This window comes from Phoca vitulina, unplaced genomic scaffold (assembly GCF_004348235.1).
Source record: "Phoca vitulina isolate PV1807 unplaced genomic scaffold, GSC_HSeal_1.0 scaffold47, whole genome shotgun sequence".
NCBI lineage: Eukaryota > Metazoa > Chordata > Mammalia > Carnivora > Phocidae > Phoca > Phoca vitulina.
In genome coordinates, this window is record NW_022589750.1 from 3,920,500 (window position 1) to 3,947,540 (window position 27,041).

The following is a 27,041-nucleotide window of genomic DNA, read 5'->3' on the forward strand; positions in this document are numbered from 1 at the left end:
TTCCTAATGGGTTGTCAGTCATTTTCTTAAATTATAGGGGTTCTTTATATATTCTGGATACAACTCCGGTATCAGATATATGCACTGCAAATACAGATTCTCATTCTGTGGCTTGTCTTTCATGCTTTGTGGTATCTCTTGATAAACAGAATTCCTTATTTTAAGGAGGTCCAACTTATCGTGTGTTTCTTTCATGTTGAATGCTCCTTGTGTCCTATAAGAAATGCTTGCCCATCCCAAGGTCATAAAGACATTCTCCTATGTTTTCTCCTATAAGCTCTCATTTCACCTTTCACATTAGATCTACAATGCTTTTGGTATTGATTTTTATGGAGAGTGATGCAAAGGCTAAGATTCTTTTCCTTCCATATGCATATCCAGTTGATCTAACATTATTTATTGAAGGGACTGTCTTTTCTCAACTACACTGCAGTGCACCTTTGTCATGAGTCAAGTGGCAATATGTGTGTAGACTGTATTGTTCCACTGGCTTATCTGCCCTTGTGCCCACATCATAATACAGCTTTATGGCAAGTCCTGATAACTGATAACGTGAGCCCTCATGCCTTTTGTTCTTCAAAATTGCCTTGGCTTTTCCTGGCTCTTTTAAATGCCTATATATAAAGTTTAGAATCATCTTCTTAAATGACAAAAAGAAAAAAAAAAAAACTGCCTGGGGACTCTAAATGGGTTTGTTCTGAATCTACAGGTGAATCTTGAGAGAGCCGACATCTTTACAATATTGAGTCTTCCAATCCCTGAACATGGTATATCTTGTAATTTTTCCTTAATTTCTCTAAACAATGCTATAATTTTGAGTGTAGAGGTTTCATACACCTTTCATTTGACTTATTCCTACATATTTCATGTTTTTAATGCTATAATAAATGGCATCTTAAAATTTTTTTTTATTTGATATTTCTTTGTTGTCCAGCTTTCAAAATCTTCTGAGGAGAGAAGTTACCAGGTTACTTCTGCTAACCTGTTTGTGGACAGACTACGTTCATTTCACGGGGTATCACAGGGTAGCTTTGTCGACTTGATCAACAGCGTGGGATTGCAATGACTAGTATTTATTCACATCTCAAGGTCTTTAGATTCACTTGCTTGATCAGTCATCCAAATGGATAATCTTTCTTTGCACTCAGTATCTATTTGGAAGTCAGGCTGCTGACAGAGTTCCTTTCCTACCCCACGGAGAGAAAAAAAAAATCTGGAATCTGGACTAAAATGACTTACAGAGATCCACTCGAGTGATCGTCAGTCTTCTGAGTACATCCATCACCAAAAAACTTTGAATAGCTACTCTGTCAAGTTCTGAGACACTTTTGAGACTTTGAGCATTAGTTTAAACATTCTACTTCACAATCTCCAAGATATCCTGTAGAGCTGAAAAGATAGTGCAGACAGTCAAGAGAGCATATTATACTATAATTCATATTAAAAATAAGAGGTGAGAGGGAGATCGGAGGTTTGTGTGTGTGTATGCATGTGCGTGTGTGTGTGTGTGTGTGCGCGCGCGCACCCTTGTAAATATGTAGAATCTCTCTGGAAGGACACATTAAAAAACTGTTAGAAGTGGTTGCTTCTGGGGAAGAAATGAGGAACTTCACATCTGTTGAAGTGGGAGGGAGCTCCAATTTTCATTGATTACTCTTTTGTATACTTTGGGTGTTTACTACATGATGCACCACTTTTAGATTAAGTTTATATTTTTAAAAATTGTCAGTTCCCACAAACCACAGGAATATCTCAAAGTGTCAACATTTTGGCCTAACCCTTCAACCAAACTGCCTCCTCCACAAAAGGAGTCACAAAAGCCACTGTCATGTGACATACTCAGTTTTTCTCCCCAAGGAAACATGGTCACTATACACACTGCATGGCTGCTTATCGGACCAGCAGTTAATACAGAAAAAAAAAAAAATGTACCAAGCCAATATATATTCCAGACTTTTCAGGTCAGTCCTTACTCCAAATACTCTCTCTTGTCATATGAAGTATCAGTCCACGCATCGAATTAACCTATTGCATTTCTCCAGAATGTGGAGACGAGCTCAGAAGCTATAACCTCCCAAACGAAGAGTTAAACAATAACTGACATAAAATGCACGAGATCATCTGTCTGCAGAAGAAACCAGCTCTATGAAACTGCACAAATGTGTCACTATAAGAACCCTGTTGAACTTCAAAAGCATATCTCCTAAACCTCTTCAGGCAGACAGGTGGTAGCGGTAAATATCCCGGCTTCCTTAAAAAGTGAATTGAAGGTTTAAGGTGATTATCCAAGTTCCATGTGAACCTAAATAAAATCCCAGAAAGCCAGTGAGCTACCACTTCTCAGGGACTTCAGGAACAGAAGTAACAGGAGACGAAGGTCCTTAGTGCGGTCACAGAACTCGAGAACCTTCCATGTCCGGGTCAGAGGACACTTCGAGATGCAGTGAGTTAGCGCTGCTGGAAAAGCTGTGGGGGGAGGGTTGATGTAGTCACTATGGCTGGCCTTCCCAACTTCGCTAAGTCTCTTCTCACTCCTTACCAGAACCTTGATTCTGTTCGAGGCTGAACTGCTCGGGGCACACGAGCCCATCCTCAGTTTCAGCTCAGGGATACATGTCTCCTGGGCAGACCCAAGCCAATCATGTCAACTCCATTCTTCCACAGTTTTTGGCATAACCTAGCACGTGATGCAAGCCCAGTCTAGTTCTATCTTGAGCCAGTTTATCGATTGGGAAGCTTCCAGAAACTGCTTCCTTTCTCTTAAAAACAAACAAATATAACTGGAAAATATAAGAGAATCAACAGAAAGTCTAGAAGCAATCAGAGCAGTAAGAGTGGTTATCATATTAACAGCGTATGAACAGCTTCCATATAAACGACAACCAAAAAGCATGATGGCGTGAAAAAGTGAATTTGAAACCACCAGAAACACAAAATACCTAAAAATACCTTAAACCAGAAATGTGTACAGCTCACTTGAAGACATTCTGAAAGCCCTGAAAGACAGCTTGGCCCAATGGAGACATGTTCCTGGAGAGGGAGAGTCAACACTATAAAGGGTTTCAAGATTTAATGGAATGCCAATTTTAAAAAAGTGATTTTTCCCTTTTTAAAACCTTTTTAGGTTTAACCCCTTTTTAAAAACCAGGTTAGCTGATTCTAGAATTCATGTTTAAAAAAAAAAAATCAAAACTCTAAAAACAGAAGTGTAATGACAGCAGGCGAGCCCAATCATGTATTAAAACATACAATAAAGCCTCGAGAGTAAAGGTGCTAGCATGTGAGTAGTCAGAGAGAGACCCCAGAACACACCACAAAGTCCAGAAACAGATCCAAATATATATACACACAGATGTATGATATTACAAAGCTCATCATGTCAAAATCTGTGAAAGTGGATCATTTGGTAAAAAAACATAGTCAGTCAAAAAAATAGGGTAGCCAAGTAGGGAAAAAAAGTGGGATTCATACTCTTCACCAAATTAAATTCCAAGTGGATCAAGTATTTAATGATTATAAAATAAGAGCCCGAGAGTACTAAAGAGAAACACAGGAAAATTTCCTGATCACCTTGGTTCATTAAATTATATATAATAACTACATAAAACTCCACTAAGAAAGAACTATCTTCATATATTAGATAGGAATAGGAAACCAAAGTTTATTAACACCATCTCAGGCAGACTGTATGGAAACAGGCACTCACATGAATGGCTAGGTTAGGTCTACACTGGTTCTGTGAGAGTTATAAGTGCATACGCCCTCTGATCCAGTCATCCTACTTATAAGAACCTATCTAGAGACAGACTTTCCCACATGTGAACTCCCTTCAGTATAAGGTTATTCACCAACATCTTTTTGTAGTAGAAAAAAGTATATGCATTAAGTATATACGCATACATCTAAAATATATGTGTAATTGACTGGAAACAATACACACATCTGTTAACAGGAAGCTAGTTGAAATTATGGTACATGCATATAATGAAATATTGTAAGGCTATATAAAAACGAATGACAAATCTGCTGGTTTGGGAAGCTCTCTAATATATTTGACTGCGTGACCGAAAGTGTGGTAGAATGGTATGTATCATTAGTATAAAAGACAGAGGGAAATAAGGAAACATATTCATATTTGCTGGTATATGCTTAAGAGAACTTTGTAAGGATATGCCCACAATTTTTAACAGTGATATTTATGTCCAGAAGTGGGGAACGTAGCGGGAGGGAGGCTTGTCCCCAAATCCTGTTAAATGCTTTTTAAATTTCTCAGCCGTGTGAACATATTACTTATGCAGGTATGCATTCTTTAGCTACTTCCTACTTCTAGAAAAGTAGGTTGCTCGTGTGTGAATAACTCAAAGCAACGTAAAATATAAGTCAATGACTCTTTAGGAAAGATACAAGTCATCCTTCTTATAACTCAGGCTTTAATTTGAAATAAAACTTTCAGTGACTTAAAATGGGGGAGGGGTGCTTTTAATGTAAAATTTCATGTAGATTTTTCTTTCGCTCCCTTCCCCTGCCCCGGGCTTCCGATACAGTGACACTGACATGAAATACAAACTGGAGGTGTCATACTTTTTTTTAAGAGCTCAAAGAGAGATATCTGAAATCAAGTGTAAAGTTCACACTCTAAGAAAATGTGAACATTCCATTATCATCGTTATTCTTTTGATTTTAGCTATCGGTCTGCTTCTTCATATGCCATTCCTGACACACAGCCACCATCTTGACATCTAAATAACTTCCTATTTCCTATAATCCTCAATATAGTTGGTGGTGTGAGGATTAAAGCTTAGCCAATTAGCCACCCACTACAGCTGAGTTAATCACATAATCTTTGAGATGCTCACCGAGCAGTGGAGTATGCAAGGATTTTTTTTTTTTTCCTCTCTACAGACAAAGATTTAACTAATTGTGAGACTCAACAATGCTCTCAGATATAAAGGGCAGCAGGATTTTAAATCAGAAGCTGTGTCACTGCTTTCTAAGTCACGGCTTATCTTCTGAGAGACATTGTTACCCAGAGACTTCTTTAACAAGTTTCCAAATGCCCTAAATTAGTCAACCATTGCTTATTTAGACCCTGGTCGTACCTCAAGGTTTACTGCTTTCGAATAATGACCGGTTAATCCGTAAGGTATAACTAAGATTCCATCACATGACAGCTCCGCATTCAAGGGCGTGATTGCCACATTAATGTCTGGTTCAAGAAATGCTAATCCAAACTGAGGTCTGACAATCCTCTCCTCTCCTTAATAAGGCCACATATGAGGAGGAAGGGAAAAGAGGAGGAAGGGGAGGGGGACCCCTGGGAGAGAGGAGGCTAAGGGTTCGGGTGCGGGCAAGAGAGGAGCGGGGTCACACAAAGGAAACTGGAAGCGGGGGGCGGGGGGGGTCCACGTGATCTTGTGCTCTGGCTGCCGGTTATCATGGGGCTTCGAGATACTGATGAGCAGATTCACCCCAGGTCTGCCACGGGGAGCACGCCGTGGTGGCGTTATGACAAACTGTGCACAGAGAGCGCATCTACAACGTGTTTAAGTCCTGATAAAGGCTTTCTGGCCAATGTTATTCCTGTAGGTCGTGACCTAAGGCGAAGGCATGCGCCACCACCCAGCCCCCAGCCCCCACCCAGTGACAAAGCCACCCGCAGTGACAGAAAGGATGACAGAAGCAAACAAAAATGCTGGAGGAATCTAGAGATCGGAGAAGTAGAAACAACGCTGGAGAAGCCCAGAACCAGGAATCAGCCATGGGGAGGACTGAGTCAGAGAAACTGACTGGCAGAGAAGGAAATGAGGTTTCTCCCAAGATGGAGCTGAACGGCCCCAGTATCAGGAATGACCAGGCATCCTGACAGTCAGGAGGCAAGAGGACAAGCTCAACTGTGAACCCAAACTGCTCATGTCTACATCCGAACTCAGATCCTCAGAAGGCTATTACAGAAAGAATTATTAGGGTTCGAGAAGTTGGGGAGGGCCGGGGAGGCCTCAAGTGTGGGGATCAGGGGTACAGAGGGCAAAAATAACACTCTGACGTAGGCAGGTGAGTGAAATCAAAGATTGGAAACTCGGACTTCCAACCTAAGACAATGACTTCTAGCACAGACTTTGACATCCTTTCATTCATACGCTCACCAAGATACTTATTTCCTGCCTCTAACACAGGTGCTGTCCTCCCTGACGAGTTGGGTCAGTGCCATGTGGGTGTCCCTTTCATGCTCCATAAGCAGATTTCCCTACAAACACTTGAGACTGCTTTTATCTAGCATGCATCCTCTCATTGGCCAGATCCTCCTGGAGTGTCTATGGGACTCGCATTTGGGACTGAGTTCTGGGCTGAATTGTGTCCCCACAAACATTCCGATGTTGAAGTGCAAACCCCTAGTACATACCTCAGGATGCAACAATATCTGGAGATGGGTTCTTTCGAGAGACAATTAAATGAAAATGAGGTTGTTGGGGTGGGCCATGATCCAGCACGACTGGTACCTTTAGAGGGAGTTTGGACGCTGGCCCACACACAGAGGAACAACCACATGAAGTCGGCCAACTACAAGCCCAGGATCGAGGCCTAGAACAGACCCTCCATCACGGCCCTCAGAAGGAACCACCCTGCCCATGACTCCTGGATCCGGACTTCTAGCCTCTAGAACGGTGAGCAAAGACATTCGGGGTAGTTAAGCTCCCCCGGTGTGTGATGCCGTTGCAGCAGCTCTAGCCAACTCCTACAGACAGGTGTGTATGCACACGTTCCTGTTAGGACAGGTACGGTGAGTCGAAAGCAATCCTGGCCCGATAGGGATTCACCAACAATTCACCTTCCAGGCCACCTAGCATTACCTCTCCTCGGTTTACATGCACTTACCATACGTCTCCATGGAGGTTTCTCACTCTCGGCTAGCCCCGTGCCACCTGGACCGGACCATTCTATCCATTCTGTTCTAGCCATTCCTACCTTCTTCAAATCACTCCTCAGGAGTCACATCTCCGCCACTTTTAACAGAATTCTTCTGGAAGCTGTTCTAGACTACTGCTCCTGAGCAAGCAAACAAGATGCAACAATATACGTGCTCCCCTCAGTCTCATCTTGAGAGCATGTAGATAAGCCTGGCCGGTTACCTCAGTGATTTCAAACCCCCAGGGCTTTGGTCATCACCGCTTCGTGGTTCCTCCTCAGTGTGGCCTCTCTGTCCCCATGCCACCCCACACCACCCCAACCGTTCCCCTACAAGCAACAGCTTTAGGCCCACCGTGTGGATCAGCCTTAGGCCGAGGAGGAGGCAGTCATAGTAGGACTTCAGACGTCTCGCCCAAAACACCTCTGCCACTAATCCACCGACTACTCTAAAATTCTCCCTTCCGTCAGTTTACTTGGGGGCCCAAGAGGCTTCAGGTGACAAACCTCCAGAAGATAAGTCACTGCCATCCATGGATTCCATGGCTAGAGTGCATGTGTGACCATTTGCTAGTAAAACAACGAGCAGCAAGCCGGGCACTGAGGAAAGGGGACATGACGAGATTTGGAAAGGGGAGAATGAGCTGGAACAAGACTGGTCAGTCAGGGAGGCCAGGGGATGGGACAGGAGCCCTCCAGGGTTGGGGGAGGGGAGGAGGGAGGCAGCAGCGTGAGCTTCCTCCTGGCCCCATGGCAGAACGAGGCGCCAGGAATAACATCTTCTATTTGTAAAGGTTTTGGAGTTCACGAAGCCCTTCACATACTGATCACCTCATCTGGTCCTCACGACAATGAAAGAGAAGCAGCAAACATATCCGCACTTCAAGGTCAATGATTTTGAAGCTGAGATGGCTGGGAGACCAGCAAGCCACAGAGCTGAGTCCTGATACCGGGTCCCGCCCTGCTCGCGGGACAAGGGCGAAGAGTTCTCAACTGAAGACGTTCACATCTGGGTGAAATCCCAGCTCTGACACTGATTGGTTTTAGAATTTTGTGCAAGTGACCTCACCCCTCCAGACCTCAGTTTCTCTAGCATATAAAGTGGACGGATGCGCTAAAGATCTCCCAAGCGAATGTGCAGGCGGAGCTCAGCAGGCCCCTGGCACCCCGAAAGCACGCAGACATGAGCCAGCAGCCTCACACCAGACTAACTCAACCCTGCAAGGAAACGGTCCTGACACGTGTACGCCTTTTCTCCTCTCTGTCTCTCTCCTCCCTTTTTATTGTTTTTATAAGCCTCTCGGGTGACTTGGATGCCAAGTGCCGCCCTTAAGAACAAAGGATACAGAGCCGTGTTTCTCAAATTGTAAGGTGCATTCAAATCACCTGAGGATCTTGTTAAAAATGCAGATTCAGGCTGACTCAGTGGGTAGAGCATGTGACTCTTAACCTCAGGGTCCTGAGTTCAAGCCCCATGTTGGGCGTGGAGCCTACTTAAAATAAAATTTTTTAAAAACGCAGATCCAGAAGGTCGGGGGTGGGGTCTGAGATTCTGCATTTCTAACACGCTCCCGGGTGGTGTGGACACCTGTGCACAGGTCACACTTTACATAACAAGGATGTGGAGAGGGTCATGGGAGAGAAGACAGGTGACAAGCAAGAGGGGGACTAGAAAACCCACAAAACCCATGAAGACCTAGTACACGCGGTGGCCCCCTCGGCATCTTTACATGACACAATGAAGAGCGATAAGCAGAGCCTGACACATGGCAAACTCTTGTCAAGGGGTAACTATCACCGTCCGTCGTGATCACGACCTCCATGACCACGAGGCAGGGGTGTGTAGATGCCCCCATCACCTGTGCACTTGACTCTGCCTCCTGAGTATGCCTCGGTTCACTTTCTGGACTACAAAGACCTCTTCCTCAGGGTAAAGGCCCTTGACAGATGGCACTGATTGTGCCCAGGGATCCCCTTGCTCATGTGGCCCTGGACCGCCGCCAGAGAAACATCCTGCCCACCTGAGGCTTCTCACAAACCCTGCCCAGGACAGGTTAAAAACCCTGATCACATGCTCCGGAGAGCTCTGAGGAATACAGGAAATTGTTTCATCCTCCTCAGCTTGCCCCAGGGCAGTGGTCTGCAATCCTGGCAGCTGCCTATGGACCTCACCTCGGACCCTCCTTCCCCGACCCCCACCCCCGATTTAATTGTCTGAGGTGGGGCCTAGGAACATGTGGCCGAAGGTCAAACAACATTGCCCTTGGGAAGCCACGTTATTCCTGACCGGGAACTCGGCAGAAACAAGCTCCTCTCCAGAATGAAAGCATCATCGTAGCGGGGAAGAGGGAGGGAAGCAAGTTTCTACCCTAAGTTCATTTCCTTCTGTGATGGTTCCCACAGAGGAGTTCTGGAAGCAGGGGGAGGCCAGTTCTAAAGATGTAACAGGGTTTGTTAACCCCAACCCTGGAAAGCTGGACGGCTTCTCCGGGTCTTCCAACAGAACTGGGTACAGGGGCGCCTGGGTGGCTCAGTCGTTAAGCGTCTGCCTTCGGCTCAGGTCATGATCCCAGGGTCCTGGGATCGAGCCCCGCATGGGGCTCCCTGCTTGGCGGGGAGCCTGCTTCTCCCTCCCCCACTCCCCCTGCTTGTGTTCCCTCTCTGGCTGTCTTTCTCTCTGTCAAATAAATAAAAATCTTTAAAAAAAAAAAAAAAAAAAAGAACTGGGTACAGAGCGACCGTCAACTGCGTTGGCATGTGAATCACTCCCGGGCACAGAATGGGCAAGAATCCACCTGCCCCACTCCCCTACCTTCGTGAGCCACAGACGACAAGTCTTACTAGGACACAGCTTTCCAACGTGCCAGTGGAAAAAAAAAACACCTCTTTTCCCCCACATCTGGCTCCCTGCTCAGCGGGGAGCCTGCTTCTCCCTCTCCCACTCCCCCTGCTTGTGTTCCCTCTCTCGCTGTGTCTCTCTGACAAATAAATAAATAAAATCTTTAAAAAAAAAAAAAAAGACAGCTCACATAGCAGAAAGCAACTAAAGAATGGCAAGGGAGATTTGCTGACATCGTCTGTCCTCTCCCCAGACATTCTTCTCTCAGGATGAGATTCGGCTGAACCCAGCCGGTTTACTATATCTAGAACATTAAAGAACCCCAAACTGAAAGAGAAGGATAGTCAAACACTATAAAGGAGCTGAGTACATTTTACTAGTTAAATTAAGCCGTTCAGGAAACACATCTGTAATCTCCGCAAACACATCTTCACCCACCACGTAATCCCTGTAAATGAAAGCGTCCTACCTGATGAGATCTGGTTCTGCACCCTCGTTCTTAAAGGATGCCACGAGTAGTCTCTCTCGAGTTACAAGTTCATCCAGCAGGTTCTGTCTTCGGTCTCCTTCAAGCTGTGTTCTGGGGCGTCTTGTTAAGGTCCAACGGTGGGTGGATTACCTCAGTTTACCTACTCTGTTATTAAGTGAGCTCTCCCAGTCAGCTGTGACCATTACAGACTCTAAGCAATAGTGGCCAGAAGAGATGTGAACTGTTCTTCTCCCCCTCCTGCTCTGACCTTCAACATTGCAGATCTTCCAAGTAAAGGACCTTGACAGAACCATAGCAGGGTTCTGAAACACACCCACCACTGAGAAATACAGCAGGTCGAAATTATCTTCCTCCCAGCGACCAACACTGAAATGATTATTCCTGTCAGCAGAGCCATCTGACTCAGGGATTCCTTGGGTTTCGAGTTATAGGTGCCAGTGTTCAAGGGTGTCTTCCTAGACATTAGTACCCTTAGATACTCTGTAAAGAAGGAAAGAGGGGGGCACCTGGGTGGCTCAGTCGGTTAAGCAACTGCCTTCGGCTCAGGTCATGATCCTGGAGTCCCAGGATCGAGTCCCGCATCGGGCTCCCTCCTGAGCAGGGAGTCTGCTTCTCCCTCTGACCCTCCCCGCTCTCATGCTCTCTCTCTATCTCATTCTCTCTCAAATAAATAAATAAAAATCTTTAAAAAAAAAAAAAAAAAAAAGAAGGAAAGAGGTTCTCTACATTGCCTTCTTTCTTCCATGTTAACGCCTATTAACACACTAGATTTTGTGAAGTGCTTCTCTATGCAACAGATTTGCTCTAAAAGGAGCTCCCATAGGTTCATTACTTAAATACACCGCATGACGTTTAACTCTAAAGACAATTACAAAGAAAGAATCGGATTTCAATGTGTTATTCTAGCAAGCGTGTTAAACCAGGAGTCCAAAGCCTGTAGTCTTACTTTGACCAATATCTATGATCTTGAATCCCCTTTTTGGATCTCCATTTCTTTATATGCAACGCCAGATAACAGATAATCTCTAACACCTTCTCCAGCACAATTCATGAGTTATGGCTAAAAAAATAAATCGGGGCTAAATCCAGAGTTTTCTGTACTAGCTTTCTTGAAGCAAGCTAAGTAAGTTCTTCTAGGCTGAGTGAGTGTGTATGTGTTTGTGTGCGCGTGCGTGCGTGTTTAAAAACAAAATAAAGTGTTCAAGGAAAAAGATTTCTGCCGTAAAAAGAACAAGGGGAGAAAGCTAACCTATCCTTCTGAAAGGACGTATCTGACACAAGACATAAAAAGTAAGTACAGAAATAAGCCACGTCAGCACAGATCTTCTCTGGCTTTGAGTTTTTTATTAGATGGCTTTTGTTTTATTGGACCTGAAACTCTGGTAATCCAGAGTTACCCCGGCCACAATTACCTAGTGCTGGTAACAGGAAGACATTAGTGAGCCCGCTGCTTTAAATTTAGAGACACTTTTCTATTTAAGAGAGGGAGAGCAAATGCTGCATGGAGGCCCAAAATATTTCCGAGAAATTGGCAAAATCAATTACTAGTATCACCATTTCCTGCAGGAAGCGCAGGACCATAGCCCAGGGAAGCCACAACGGCTGTTGCTAATTTTCAATAGAAAGAGCTAGCTTGCTAGTAAAATAATAATAATTTTTTTAAAAAGATTTTATTTATTTGACAGAGAGAGAGAGACAGTGAGAGAGGGAACACAAGCAGGGGGAGTGGGAGAGGGAGAAGCAGGCTTCCTGCCGAGCAGGGAGCCCGACATGGGACTCGATCCCAGGACCCTGGGATCATGACCTGAGCCGAAGGCAGACACTTAACGACTGAGCCATGCAGGCGCCCCAAAATAGTAATTTTTTAAAAATCCGTAAAAAAGTTCCCCGGTAACAGACAGTGGTAATATCATAAACCCCCAAACCAATGTAGCTAAGCAGTGTCAGTGGCTTCAGATATTAAAATAAGTAAATAAATAAATGAATGAATTCTCTCAACATTCCAGAATGCTTCCCCACGGAAAATCGCTCCATTGCTCTTCCATTTCCTTCTTGCCTGTATGTCTCCCAGTATCCCATCTTGGAAACCATAAGGTAGCAACAGCGGGCTGGGGACGCGTGGGTGGCTCAGGCGTTAAGCGTCTGCCTTCGGCTTAGGTCATGATCCCAGCGTCCTGGGATCGGGCCCCTCATCGGGCTCCCTGCTCAGCAGGAAGCCTGCTTCTCCCTCTCCCACTCCCCCTGCTTGTGTTCCCTCTCTCGCTGTGTCTCTGTCAAATAAATAAATAAAATCTTAAAAAAAAAAAAAGAAAAGAAACAGTGGGCTGGGCGCCTGGGTGGCTCAGTCGGTTGAGTGTCAGACTCTTGATTTCGGCTCAGGTCATGATCTCAGGGTCAGGCTCCACGCTGAGTCGGGAGCCTGCTTGAGACTCTCCCTCTCCCTCAGCCCCTCCCCCTGTTCATGCTCTCTTTCTTTCTCTAAAATAAATTTAAAAATCGTTTAAAAAAGGAAACAAACAGGGGCGCCTGGGTGGCTCAGTCGTTAAGCGTCTGCCTTCAGCTCAGGTCATGGTCCCAGGGTCCTGGGATTGAGCCCCACATCGGGCTCTCTGCTCGGCGGGAAGCCTGCTTCTCCCCCTCCCATTCCCTCTCTCGCTGTGTCTCTCTCTGTCAAATAAATAAAATCTTAAAAAAAAAAAAAGGAAACAAACAAACAACAAACAGCGGGCTGAAGTACTTCCTCTGGGCCAAAAAAGAAAAGGCCAAATATCTGCCTTTTGATCAATGCAACATCAAGAGTAAGTATCAATGTGTTTCCGTTAGTGGTAAATTGTCAACAGAGCAGAAGGCTTGTCTTCTACCTAAGAGAAGTTCATGGGTGGGGAGGGAGGAAGAGGGAAAAGAAGCTTTCAGAAGCTATGGCGTGAATTATACACAGCAAAATGGGAATTTTAATTTGTGGAAACTATTAATCATACCACAACACTAACTCGCCTTGTCCTGTGTTCTGTGCTTGGCCTACTCCAGCAACCTGTGGTTTTCAGTGTCCAGCTTCCCAAGCAAACAAAAGCTGAACCACAGTCCATTCTTAAAATCAAAGACAGATTTCTCTGGCTCAGGGATTTAAAGAATAAAAAATTATAAAAGTATCATTAGAGAAGACATAGGGGAACTTTTTGATAATCTTGGAGGAGGAGAAATCTTTCGCATCAAGATTGAAAACGTAGAGGCCATGAAGGAAAAGACAAATCTGACTATATGAAAACTGTAAATATCTGCAAAATAAATTTATAAGTGACAAATGAATAGTGACAAATGGAAAGAAAGGCAAAGGTGTAATGGAGCACAGAAAAAAGAAACCCTAATAATAACGGAAAAGCATTCAGTTTCACGTTAGTAAAAGAAATGCAAATGGAAACATAGTATCACCTTCACCTATCAGTTAAGAAGCGTGACCAGGAAGTTCTGGAAAGGGCAGAAGAAGCATGCACCCTCTGACATTCCTGGTGGGAACATAAACAAGCTCAGCCAATCGCCAGACTGCCTTCTAAATGACAAAAAATTTAGAAGGCACATTCTTTCAATAGGACCTTCTGCAGATATACTCACACATCTACACCAAGACTTTGGAACAGAGGTTGAGTTCACCGCAGCATTATTTATAATAGCCAAACAGCAGAAATGTCCTGCCGTCCACCAATAAGGAATTAGCACAACCCCACAGTGGAATGTTTTGCAGCCTAGAAGAAAAAAAGAGTAGCAACACTCTTTACGGGCTGATGATGGTGATTAACGTTGCCAAGCACTTACTAAGTACTTACATGGATTATTTGATATGGAATCGTCTCTAAAACACAGTGTTAACACGAAACAAAAGAAAAAGCAGCAGCAAAGAGTTAAAGAGTGAATGGTGTGCTCCCACTACATTTAAAAAACACTCAGCTGGACACACATACGTTTGTCTATCTACACAGAAAATTTCTGGAAGGATACACAGCAACTGCCTCTAAGGAGGAGGAACTGGGGATTCAGGGTGTGAGGGAGACTTACTTTTCATGGAATATTGTTTTGTATTGTTTGCCAATCATAATGCTAATTAATAAAATCACAAGTTTCAGAGCCATTTGTATAGTATGATCCCTTTATATAGTCAAAAGAAATTTATATCTACATGGATACATACTTATGCGTGCCTAGAAAAGTCTGGGACGACGGGTGCCCACCATCAACACCGTGAACCCTGAAGAAGGAAGTGGAGAGGGTGGGGATGACGAAGAGAGGGGAGAGGCGCTGGTAAAAACCAACCAGGAGAAGCATACGGGTAGAAGGTGCTTTTATAATAAAAATAGGAAAAGACAGGTTTTTAAAATACAGCAGACACCTGTTACAGTATGAATCTCGTTAAGTCATGTCAGTTTCAAGAGCGGTAAAGCGTGGTGATTGTGTTTTGTAGGTTAGCAGCTAAAGAACAGAATCACAGATAGTTATGGCTACAGGAAACCTTAGGGTTCCCCTAAGCCAGCGAGGGTTCTCCTGGTTCTCCCGACCAGGAGCCTGGCCCTCCCGACCAGGAGACTGGCCCAGTGCGGCTGTCCCCTGGCTGGTTAATGACAACTCTCGCCCAGCTCGTTCTGCTTTAGGTAGGGGTTTTTCCACCACATCGTGCTGGCCTTGACCACCAAACCTTCCGGGGGCTTCTCCACCCTGGGGCTCCCAGGACTGCCCACGTAACTTTGCCACTGCTCAGCAGCCTGCTAAAATCAGGAACAAGGCTAGTAATACTAATTCAGAATTTTCCCAGAGACTCCCTGCTAACCTGGGAAAACTGGAAGTTTAACCAATTAGGAATGCCCTCCTTCTTTGTTTTACTTGTATTTTAATCTACTGAGAGGACATGGTGTAAGGAGATGGGGGAAAGGGGGCCAAAGGAGAAATCATAGAGTAATAGCCCTTCTGCATGGTGCACGTATTATATGGGGGTTGTTGTTAACAAGAGGTCCAAGAATCATGCAGGCAAGGATCCTACTACACGTATATGGACTGACGGCAGCTGGAAGGCAGGGCAGGGAAGGACAAGCAGAAAAGAGGGCACAGAGTTAGTGGCCAGTGCTGGGATCCCCTCTTCCACCAACTGGATGAATAACCAAAGAGGAAGGTTGGAGAACAGACAAAACCATAGTACTCTGGCATTGGCTAGGCTGGTTTTACATATAATTAAAGCCAAGTGATGGGGATGTGAGGTTGTACCTGAGATCGGAAGCTGACTTCGTATTACCAGTACTTACTACCAATACACTTCAGCCCAGCTTCCCGGCCGAAACTGCATAAGCACGTGGATTCTAAGAGGAAGTGGAATCAAGATGCTGTGGGTCCCACAGCATGCCCCACCCCAACTCCAGCTCCTGGATTTTCTCTTTATTTGGTAGAAAGGCTTAAGAATTTCGGCAAGTCTGGGGCGCTGGGTGCCTCGGATGGTTAAGCACCTGCCTTTGGCTCAGGTCATGATCTCCAGGTCCTAGTATCGAGCCCCATATCGGGCTCCCAGCTCGGCGGGGAGTCTGCTTCTCCCTCTCTCTCTGCCTCTCCCCCTGCTTGTGCCCTTGTCTCTCTCTCTCTCAAGTGAATAAATAAAATCTTAAAAAAAAAAAAAAAAAAAAAAAGAATTTTGGCAAGTCTTGCTTGTGAATTCATCGCCCTGGATAAGGAAGAAGTTTGCAGATAACACTTAGTTCTTGGTGCCTTAACAGAAGAGCTGCAAGAGGACAGTTTAAGGTCCTAGAGGCCAGACTTTTCCGGCTCACATGCACTTCATCCTTTTTTTTTAAGTTAACAAACTGCACTGAATATTTTTTATGTACCAAGCCAGGTCCTTACCTTCCTCAAAGCACTGATTACTTTTGCAAGTACTATTTCAATACTGTCATTATCTGTGTGCTTTGATATAACCTCTTTACATGACGATAAACTCCATAAGGACTACCTGTAGGTTCTCCACGGTAGCTGGGATTTTTACAATAGTGACAAAATAATAAGCAGCAGGTAATCCTCAAGGAGGGCTCACTACACGCCAAGCACCCTCCCTGCACATCACTGAATCCTCACGACAATACTATAAAGCAGGTGTATTTTTATTATCCCTATTTCAGATGAAAACAAAAAAGCAAAAAACAAAAAATAAGGTACAAAGAGGTTAAGTAACTTGTCCAAGTTCACACGGTTAGTAAAGGTTGAAAGCTACCTTGTATTTAACACCCCCCCAGTAGGAGGGGCTGGGCCCATGAGGTGTTTTCCATTGATTTCCTCCAGCTTTAACAACAACCTTGCAATGTAAGCACATTTAGTCCTACTCTAGAAAATGACATGAAGGTCCAGAAAGGCTAAGTTGCTCCTTGGCCTTGAAGAAGTGGCAGGGCTAGTCCTCAGTCTCAGTTCCGTCTGGTTCCAAAGCCAGTGCTGTCCCCGCTATACCAATGGACTTCGTGCAGCAGAAATACTTCCAAACTGGGGGGTGACGGGAGACTTCATTAAAGTTACCCATATACATCTTGCCAAGTATGAATATTCAAAACAACCACAACAGACAAAACCACCATCTACTCTTACTACCGAGGGAACAAAGCAAGGAGACCTTAACGTGGAACACTGGAAAGAAGGTAACAAGACTACAAATCAGAAAATCCCTACTGACCTCAACACTGTCTTGTCCTTACTTTCCTCACCATTCCAGGCACCAGTGAAAAGTGCCAAGTACAAGCACAGTGCTTGAGAACCAACCACTCCACAGGGGCTCTCCCTAAAATCTACCTGGTTAGCCGGCCAACACCTGCATTCATTCGGTTACATTGATTGCTGCATCTGTCTATCCACCCACCTGTCTACCTATCTTCTCCCCCCCCAAAAGACAAAGGGGAGAAAAGTTATTTACAGTTTTTAAAAAATCATTTCTATAGGACTTCTCCCAAGACACCTATTTTAAAATACCTTTTCATACTGAACCCCTTTGTAAAGAGATTTTTTTTTTTTTAATTCTCCTTAAAGTAGTAAAAGTGCTATCTTTGAGAACCCAACAAAAAGACAAGCTTCAGGTTAGGCCAATTCTAAGAATAATTTTACTACTACCTGACATTTTACGTGCAGCCCTCCTGTGGCACATGACTTTTCTCAACCAGTGGAGCAATGAACAGTTCCTGTCTCCAAGAAACACGGTGAATAGAAATTAATGTTTTTCAGCAATTTTAAACTCTCTGGCTGCAGGACTTTGGCTTATGAATTGCAAACTAACCAATTCAAAAGCACGGAACTTTCACTTTAACTTCACATTAATTCTTGCCAGGAGAAAATACTTTTTCCAAGAAAGAGCAATAACATCTTATGCCTTCACTCCATGAGTTTAATTGTTTGGAAGGCATTTTCCGAGGACTTATCTTTCTGGCAATCCCTAGTGTTCTTTGGAAAACTGCACAAATGCATAAATTTACTAGGTAAAGTGCTGTAAACTCTCAACTACCCAACACAGTAAGGAAATGTGGTATTCAAATATTCACGTTAAAAAAGTCACCCAACATTAATTATGCCTCCAAAAAAAAAAAAAAAAAAAAGGATTAAGCAGTCACTCTGTTGGCGATTTATGGACAAAAATTTTTCTAAGAATTACAACATCATAAAGTGTACCTAATAAACCACAGTGAACAGTGTTTAATCTTTCTGATGATTAAGGAGGGTCTTGAGGATTTGCATTATAAACAGGATTTGTCTTGGCATGAGAGCAACGTGCCAATTATTAGGGAATTCTAGTTGAAGACAAGCCAGGTGACAGATGACTGTATTATTTCTACTAAAGTAGAATTCGGCTTTTAAACAACTGGCTTGGGGGCCAGACACCCCTGACTCTGCGTCCAAGCTCTTCCATTTCCCAGCTGTGGGGTCTGGGGCAAGTTACTTCAGCCCTCAGATTCCTCTCCTCCGGGTAAAACACTCCTCTGCTGGGATGCTGGATTCCTTTTCCAGCTCCGCCCGTGACTTGGGCTGCAAAGGTTGACCTGGCCTCAGTACCTTTTTTGTAAAGAAAATAAGGAACCACCAACAGAAGTAGCTATCCCATATGGCTTAAATCCGGAGGAGGACTGCCATCGAGTTATTTAAAATAGTTGGGAAGAGGAAGGTCAAGGGAAGGGAAGATGTGGGGAACAGAAAGAGAATTAAAAAGAGGCCTTCATATTAGAGAAGCTACCGCCTTTCCATTCTATCAAAAGAAATGGTCTCCCTGAAAACACAGAGGTCTTGAGCGCCCCCTTGGGGTGGGTGACCAGAATTCCGTCCTTAGTACAGGTCCCGCTTCCAGCAGAAAGAGACCCCATTGTTTTGAAAAAATACTCAAGATTTTAAAGAACTCTGTTACAGTCCAGCTGAGTTTCTGCTTTATCCTACAACATTCTAAATTATCCACAGTAATGTCCTTAAATATTTTCATAGTGTGTTTAATAATTCTGTTCAATATTTTAAAATATTTTTATATATTTTTCATGCTTCGTTCAGCAAATTCTGAGATGACCACAAAACCAAAGTCTACGAGATTTCAAAAGACGGTCAGGCTGAAAACATTCAGAACAAAGTCAAGTCAATTATTACCGCCACATGCTTCTCTATAACTAATAAAGAGCAGAAGTTACCAATAGAAAAAAGTAAGAGTTCTTAATTTGTTTCTTTTTTGCCCTCTAGTTTAGCACATAAATATTATAAAATGCATAATAATCAGTTACCTTAATGGAAGTTAGCAAATACATTGTTGTTAATATTATATCGTGAAAGGACTATTTAGTTACCTTCCTAACATATGTGCTTTAGGTAACAAGAAAATGAGCGTGCGTAGCTGGACCTTACGTGCAGACAGTAGCCGGGCCAATCAGAAACCATCTGAGGTCTACATATTACGACTTGTTGATTTTGATAAAATAAAAACCCTTTTTATAATAGATGTGCAGGGGCCGCTGGGTGGCTCAGTCAGTTAAACATCTGCCTTCGGCTCAGGTCACGATCTCAGAGTTCTGGGATCCTGCCGCACATACGTATATAAAAGATGTGCAGTAATAAATGATAACAGATGGAGGGCAAAGTTACAAACTAAATGTATCAGAATATTCCAGTTGTGTTAAAAATAAGGCCCCCATTGTTTATCGAAATTAAACTTTTACTTGAAACGTTAGTGTGTTAGTAATTGAATATTTGGAAACTCATACCATTAATCTAAGCAAACCTCCCTGGTAGCATAAGGGGTTACACTTGGGAGAAAATAATTGTTAAAACATTTTCTATTATTTTGTCAAAAAGCTATATTCCTACATTTTCCCATTTAAAATCAGGCAGTAATAGCCATTTCTTGAGATACTCAAATCTGGCTTTTTGGTATGAACTGATAATTTGAAGAAACGAGAGAGGAGCAGTTTGAGGCCAGTTTTCAAACCAAAATAAACTCAGGTTTAAAGGGCTGGTTTAGGTAACAGGTCACATGTATTTTCCTAAATTGATCAGATTATGAACTTCTAAAAAAAAAAAAAAAGGTTTCAGTACTTGACAGTGTTGGTGGGAGGCAAGTGCTTGCTGCCCACCCCTCCCCCACCCAAAAACTCCCACGCCAAGGGCGGCCTCTGTGCTTCTCAAAGACTATGAAGGCAAACTTGGCCCATCTCAATAATCTACGCAAACAGGGATAAATCCCCGACGATGTATGATTTCTACCGGTACTGGCCTCTCGGAAAAGAGAATGGATCACTCAAAAGTCTGGACGCTGCAGCATAATCGCAGCTCGGGACTGTCAGGGACGGTCCCCTGTGGGAGCAGCGGTTCACCACCTTCAGGACAAGTCTAGACAGGGGGCAGCGCAGGGCTCGGAGCAGACACAGCACCGGCAGAAAGCACTCGCTTCCTACACGGTAAAGGTTACACCCTAATAAATACCCAAATAAGCTGATGCCTTCAGTACGTCTTGCTTCGCCAGCATATTCACTGTAAACCATGTAACAGACACTTTAAAATAGAAATCGAGATTATAGGCAATACTTTAGAAACCAGGTCTTCCTCAAGCTGCGGAAAAATCTGGGTGGCCCAGATTCCTTCCTTTCTTCAAATAAGACTGCTTTTCCTCCCACTCTAAAAAAGAGGTGGAAATGTTTACATGGATACATCTGATGTGTTGACACAGCTCTTAGCAATAAGTCCTTCAAAAGGGCGATCTTTTCCTTCAGATTCTGCAACAAAGTTCTGATTGTCACGGTAAGCTGGAAAGAAAAGAACACATCCTAAGTATGCTGGTCTAGAGGTGTAGGGTCTACTAAAAATAGCACATAAACATACTCTGATTCCTTCAAGGGCAAGCCGGCAAAGCCGCCTAACCTCCCAAGGTACCCTCAGGGCTAGGAGGTGTCTAAATTTTGATCCAGCCACCCACCTGATGCTTGTATCCACTCTCTGCTGTGACCAGGCGGTAAGCTGGGCCACACCTGGATAGATACTGACTAGAAACTGCCACTTGGCCCTCACAGTCTGAATTCTGTCCCCTGAGCATCTACCCTCCGATCCTATTTGCCCACCTTGGAGCCATGCAGGAAATTGGGTTCCCTAGTCTTCATTCACCAGTGAATGAAGATCCCTCAACCATGCTTCAAAGGACAAGACATCCAGGTCCACTGCCATCCTGACCAGGCTTCTCTAAATACGCTGGTATACTTAAAACCCATTTAAAAGTTTTACAGCAGTGTGCCCTTCTTATACAACGTTAACCACACGTGACTATTTTTCCAAGAGTGTGTGAATTTTCTCAATCACTCTACAGACCCACAGGAAACTTTGGTTTGTGACTCTGAGTGCTGCCCTGAAGGATGGAGGAGGGTGGGGAGAGAGGCTCTCAGGAATTGAGAAATATGAAACATAAAACTGCCCATGTAAATTAAATCCGGTCAGCCATGGGTGAAATCAGAGATATGTTTTCAAAAGACAGACCATCACAGATTTCATTTGCTACCTTGTTCAGAGTAGCAATTACAAACCTGCAGTGGAATCCAGGGTTCCCTCCCTAGATTAGCAGGGTCACACTAAGGAAAAAAACAGCAGGACAAAGAGAGGCTGGCCAAGGGTTACACACTTCAAGCAACCCTCAAAGGTATCAGCAGCCAAGAAAGTCTAACCTTAACTATTCTAATACCTCTGGGAACCATGGAAAAACCACCCACAATGTTTATGAGGAAATACCAAGGAAAGCAGATCTCCCCTCATTCAAGTAATAAAGAGCAAATCAAACAAACAAAAAAAAAGCACAACACACACACGCACGCACACACACGCTCGCGTGTGCACACGCACATCCAACCTAAGAACAGTCTACAAAATTAAAGCTCAAAAGCATTCAAGAGATGAAAGAGAACGTAGCCATTAAAAAAGTATGATTGAAATCTCAATCTGTGAACACAGAGAGCCATCATAATTTATTCAAAGAAAAAAAATTGAAATGTCATCCACACTGAGAAAAATCAATCCAGGAACTAAATACTTTAAAATGCCAAGGGAAGTTATCTCTAAGTAGTGGGGTTTTTAAAATATTTTATAAGAAAATGATTACTTTTATAATCAGGAAAAGTTTTCCATCATCATAATTTAACAGAAACTTTCCAAAGCACAGAAAAAGACAGAAAGCCTAATTTGTATTTTAAGCTTAACATAACCCTGGTAACAAGCACTGACAGAGATACCGGGAAAAAAAGAAACCACATGCCAATCTCCCATAAGGATTACAAAATACAAAAGTCTTTAAAAAATATTAGCAAAGCAAATTCAGAATTATGTTAAAATGACAATATGCCATCACCAAGTAGAATTTATCCTAGTAATTTAAGAACAGTTTGATGTTAGAAAATCTAATAATAAAGCTGACAGCGTTAATGATTAATACAGCATAGGGGGAATTAATTAAAAACAAAACAGAAACAGAGAAAGAAAACTAGGAATGGCACAATACTGCCTTAACTACAACATTATCCAACTTTGGTCTAGAAGTTCTAACCAACGCACTAAGACAAGTTAAAGAAATACACAAGGGCGGGGCGCCTGGGTGGTTCAGTCCTTAAGCGTCTGCCTTCAGCTCAGGTCATGATCCCAGGGTCCTGGATCGGGCCCTGCATCAGGCTCCCTGCTCAGCGGGGAGTCTGCTTCTCCCTCTCCCACTCCCCCTGCTTGTGTTCTCTCTCGCGCTATCTCTGTCAAATAAATAAATTTAAAAATCTTAAAAAAAATACACAAGGGCTGGAAAGAAGGAGAGGAATTTCATTATTTCCAAATGGATTAGTCTGTTTGGGAAAATTAAGTGCAGCCACTGACAGATTACTAGGAACAGGAAAAGAAATCAGTACAGTAATCAACTGTAAAATGAAAAAAAATCTAGGGCATTTCTAAATTTAAGTAATAGGTGGGGAGAATTTTTTTTAATTATTATTTTTAAACATCATTATCAATGCCAACAACACCTAAAAAATATCTAGCACGATGCCTGCCTGGCACACAGTGACTGCGCGGGAAATATTCGATGGAGGAATGAGTAAAAGGAAACACTTAATATTGTAGAAATGTAAATGTCCCCCAATTTAATCTATAAATAAACTACACATCTATTCAAAGTCCCATTTGGAGTTCTTTTATTGGAAAAGAGGTGGTAATTGAGGCTCAGTACAAAAGAATTTTAATGAAGCTATGCAAAATTATTCTAAAACATGGATAAAGGGAAATAGAGAAAGATAAGGAATACGTGTGATAGAGGGGGACTTTGACAATCAGATCTGAAGTTTTTATAATAACCACAAGAGTATGATCCCGGCAGTTAGCAAAGCTTCTTTAGTGCAACAGATCAGAAGGTCCAGGAATAGTGCAGCTGAGCAAAAATTGGGTGAATGAAATACAGAATATTTCAGATCGTGGGGGGTAAGGTAAGGAATAATTTAGCAAATGGAAAAAAAAGTAAAATTAGATGCCCACAACATACCAAAATAAACTTCAAATATTTTAAACATACGTGTTTAAAAATAAAAACTGAAGGAAATCTTGAAGAAGATTTAGGTGATCAGATAAAATATTTATACAATCTCTGGGTATGAAAGAGCTTTCTCAGCATTATCTCCCCTCTTTCTAGAAGAAAAGACCACAAATAAAAATATTGAAAATTTCAAATAGAGTTTAAAAACAAGTACATGTCCATAAAAATGTCATTTATAAAATCAAAGGCCAAATTAAGAGAAAAAATATTGGTACCAAATATGCCAGATCAAGTGTTACTATAGTCAACATACACAAAAAGAGCACTGAGATTAAGAAATAACAGGTTAGGGGCACCTGGGTGGCTCAGTCGTTAAGCGTCTGCCTTCAGCTCAGGTCATGATCCCAAGGTCCTGGGATCGAGCCCCGCATCGGGCTCCCTGCTTGGCAGGAAGCCTGCTTCTCCCTCTTCCACCCCCTCTGCTTGTGTTCCCTCTCTCGCTGTGTCTCTCTCTCTGTCAAATAAATAAATAAATAAATCTTTAAAAAAAAAAAAAGAAAAGAAATAACAGGTTAGGTTAAGGACATATACTGGCAATTCACAAAGGAAGAAATACGAGTGTCCAATAAATATATGAAAACATGTTCAATGGCATAAGTAATTAAAAAAAAATCTATTGTATAATTTCACCTAACAGAATGAGAATGATTTTTAAAAGATAATCAGAATTGGTACAGAATTATATGTACAAGAGGCTTAAGATTTCATATGACCGGGGCGCCTGGGTGGCTCAGTCACTGTTAAGCGTCTGCCTTCGGCTCAGGTCATGATCCCAGAGTCCTGGGATCGAGCCCCGCATCAGGCTCCCCGCTAAACGGGAAGTCTGCTTCTCCCTCTCCCACTCCCCCTGCTTGTGTTCCCTCTCTCACTGTGTCTCTCTGTCAAATAAATAAAATCTTTAAAAAAAAAAAAAATTATGGGCGCCTGGGTGGCTCAGTTGGTTAAGCGACTGCCTTCGGCTCAGGTCATGATCCTGGAGTCCCTGGATCGAGTCCCGCATCAGGCTCCCTGCTCGGCAGGGAGTCTGCTTCTCCCTCTGACCCTCCCCCCTCTCATGTACTCGCTCTCTCTCATTCTCTCTCTCTCAAATAAATAAATAAAATCTTCAAAAAATAAAAAAATAAAAATAAAAATAAAAAAAATTATTAAAAAACAAAAAAACCCCAAAACTTTCACATCGCAGATGATACCATGGGCAAAGCCAAACAACAAATGATAAAGAAAATAAATTACAATCTATCACCAAGAACTAAATCTCCGTATTATGTAAGGAACTCTTAAAGACTAAAAAGACCAACAATCCAATAAAAAAAAATGGGCAAAAGATAAGAACTTCTCATCAAAATGTATATAAATAATGCTTAGGCATGTGAAAACATATTTCCCTCGATTCGTATATGAAAAAATGCAAATTTGAAACTACACTGAAATACCATGTCTCACTTATCTGACCAGCAACAAGTTGGTAGACTGAGAGCACCATCCGTTAGCCAGCCTGTGAAGAAACAGAAACTTGTGTTCTGCTGGTCAGGGCGCCAAAGGTAAGCACACTTGTGGAGGGGAATTTGCCAATGGGTAAAAAAAAAAAAATCACACACACCCTGGTTCTGAGTATTCACCCTTATAAGACACCTCCATAGGGACGCCTGGGTGGCTCAGTCAGTTAAGCGGCTGCTTTAGGCTCAGGTCATGGTCCCGGGGTCCTGGGATCGAGCCCCACGTCCGGCTTCTTGCTCAGCGGGGAGCCTGCTTCTCCCTCTGCCTCTGCCTCTCCCCCTGCTTGTGCTCTGTCTCTCTCTCTCTCTGACAAATAAATAAAATCTTAAAAAAAAAAAAAAAGACACCTCCACAAATATAAGGAGGGAAAAAGCATAAAGGTATTTATTGCAGCATTTTTCATAACAGCAAAATAGTAGAAACAATCCAAACACCCATCTTTATAGACAGGTTAAACGGACATGACACATCTGTGCAATAGAGTATTATGTAGCCCTAAAGAAGAACAGCAAAGATCTCAGTGAATTAATATGGAGGGATCACTGCAATGTAGTATTAAATAAAAAGAGCAAGATACAAAAGAGTATCTTTTTGTGTAAAAGGAAGAGAAATGAGAACACACATACATATACACAGATGCTTATTTCTGCAAAAAGTTAACATAGGAAGAATAAACCAAAATTAATGAAAATGGTTACATATAAGAAGTATTAAAAATTAATATAATAAACCCACAATTATATGGTCAATTAATCTCTGACAAAGCGGGAAAGAATATCCAATGGGAAAGAACAGTCTCTTCAACAAATGGTGTTGGGAAAGGTGTGGAATGGTGTTGGACAGCAACATGCAGGGGGAAACTGGACCACTCTCTTACATCACACACAAAAATAAACTCAAGCGGATTAAAGACTTAAACATGAGGCCTGAAACCATAAAAATCCTGGAAGAGAGCACAGGCAGTAAAAATTGGCCGTAGCAATGTTTTTCTTTTTTGTTGTTCTTTTTTTTTAAAGATTTATTTATTTAATTGTCAGAGAGGGAACACAAGCACGGGAAGCAGCAGAGGGAGAGGGAGAAGCAGGCTCCCCGCTGAGCAGGGAGCCCGATGCAGAGCTTGATCCCAGGACCCCGAGATCATGACCTGAGCCGAAGGCAGACGTTTAACAACGGAGCCACCCGGGTGCCCCGCAATGTTTTTCTAGATATGTCTCCTAAGGCAAGACAAATAAAAGCAAAAATATACTATTGGGACCACATCAAAACAAAAAGCTTCTGAACAGCAAAGGAAACAATCAACAAAACAAAGAGGCAATCTACTGAATGGGAGAAGATGTTTGCAAAGGACATAACTGATAAAGGGTTAGTATCCAAAATATATAAAGAACTGATACAATTCAACACCCCCAAAACAAATAATCCAATTAAAAATGGACAGAAGACATGAACAGACATTTCTCCAAAGAAGACATACAGATGGCCAACAGACACATGAAAAGATGCTCAACATGACTCATCATCAGGGAAATGCAAATCAAAACTACAAGATATCACCTCACACATGTCAGCATGGTTAAAATCAACAATACAAGAAACAACAAGTGTTGGCAAGGATGTGGAGAAAAAGGAACCTTCGTGCACCACTGGTGGGAATGCAAACCGGTGCAATCACTGTGGACAACAGTATGGAGGGCCCTCAAAAAGTTAAAAATAAAACTGCCCAATGATCCAGTAATCACCCTACTGGTTCTGAGAATTCACCCTTATAAGACACCTCCACAAATATAAGGAGGGAAAAAGCATAAAGGTATTTATTGCAGCATTTTTCATAACAGCAAAATAGTAGAAACAATCCAAACACCCATCCTACCAAAGAATACAAAAACATGAATTCAAAGGGGTACACGCATCCCGATGTTTATAGCAGCATTATTTACAACAGCCAAGCTATGGAGGCAGCCCAAGTGTCCATTGATAGATAAATGGATAAAGATGTGGCATATAGATACAATGGAATATTACTCAGCCATCAAAAAAGAATGAAATCTTGCCATTTGCAACATGGATGGAGCTAGAGAGTATAATGCTAACTGAGATTAAGTCAGAGAAAGACAAATACCATATGATTTCACTCATAGGTGGAATCTGAGGAAAAAAACAAAGGAACAAAGGGAAAACAAAAAAGAGAGATGGATCAAGAAACAGATTCAACTATAGAGAACAAACTGGTGGTTATC

The 27,041-nt window shown here is 42.7% G+C and overlaps 1 protein-coding gene across 2 annotated transcripts in view; it reads right to left on the bottom strand.

The window, feature by feature from the left end:
* STX8 (syntaxin 8) overlaps positions 1 to 27,041 on the bottom strand; it is a 245,338-nt gene that overhangs the window by 211,461 nt on the left and 6,836 nt on the right. Inside the window, exons 3-4 of one of the 2 annotated variants that reach the window (XM_032432178.1) lie at positions 20,412 to 20,506; positions 10,212 to 10,322 (exon numbers count right to left, since the gene is read on the bottom strand). The exons of the other annotated variant lie outside the window; for it this stretch is intronic. Coding sequence (XP_032288069.1) covers positions 10,212 to 10,322; positions 20,412 to 20,506 — 206 coding nt within the window. The remainder of the gene's footprint in view (positions 1 to 10,211; positions 10,323 to 20,411; positions 20,507 to 27,041) is intronic. 2 annotated transcript variants of the gene reach the window in all.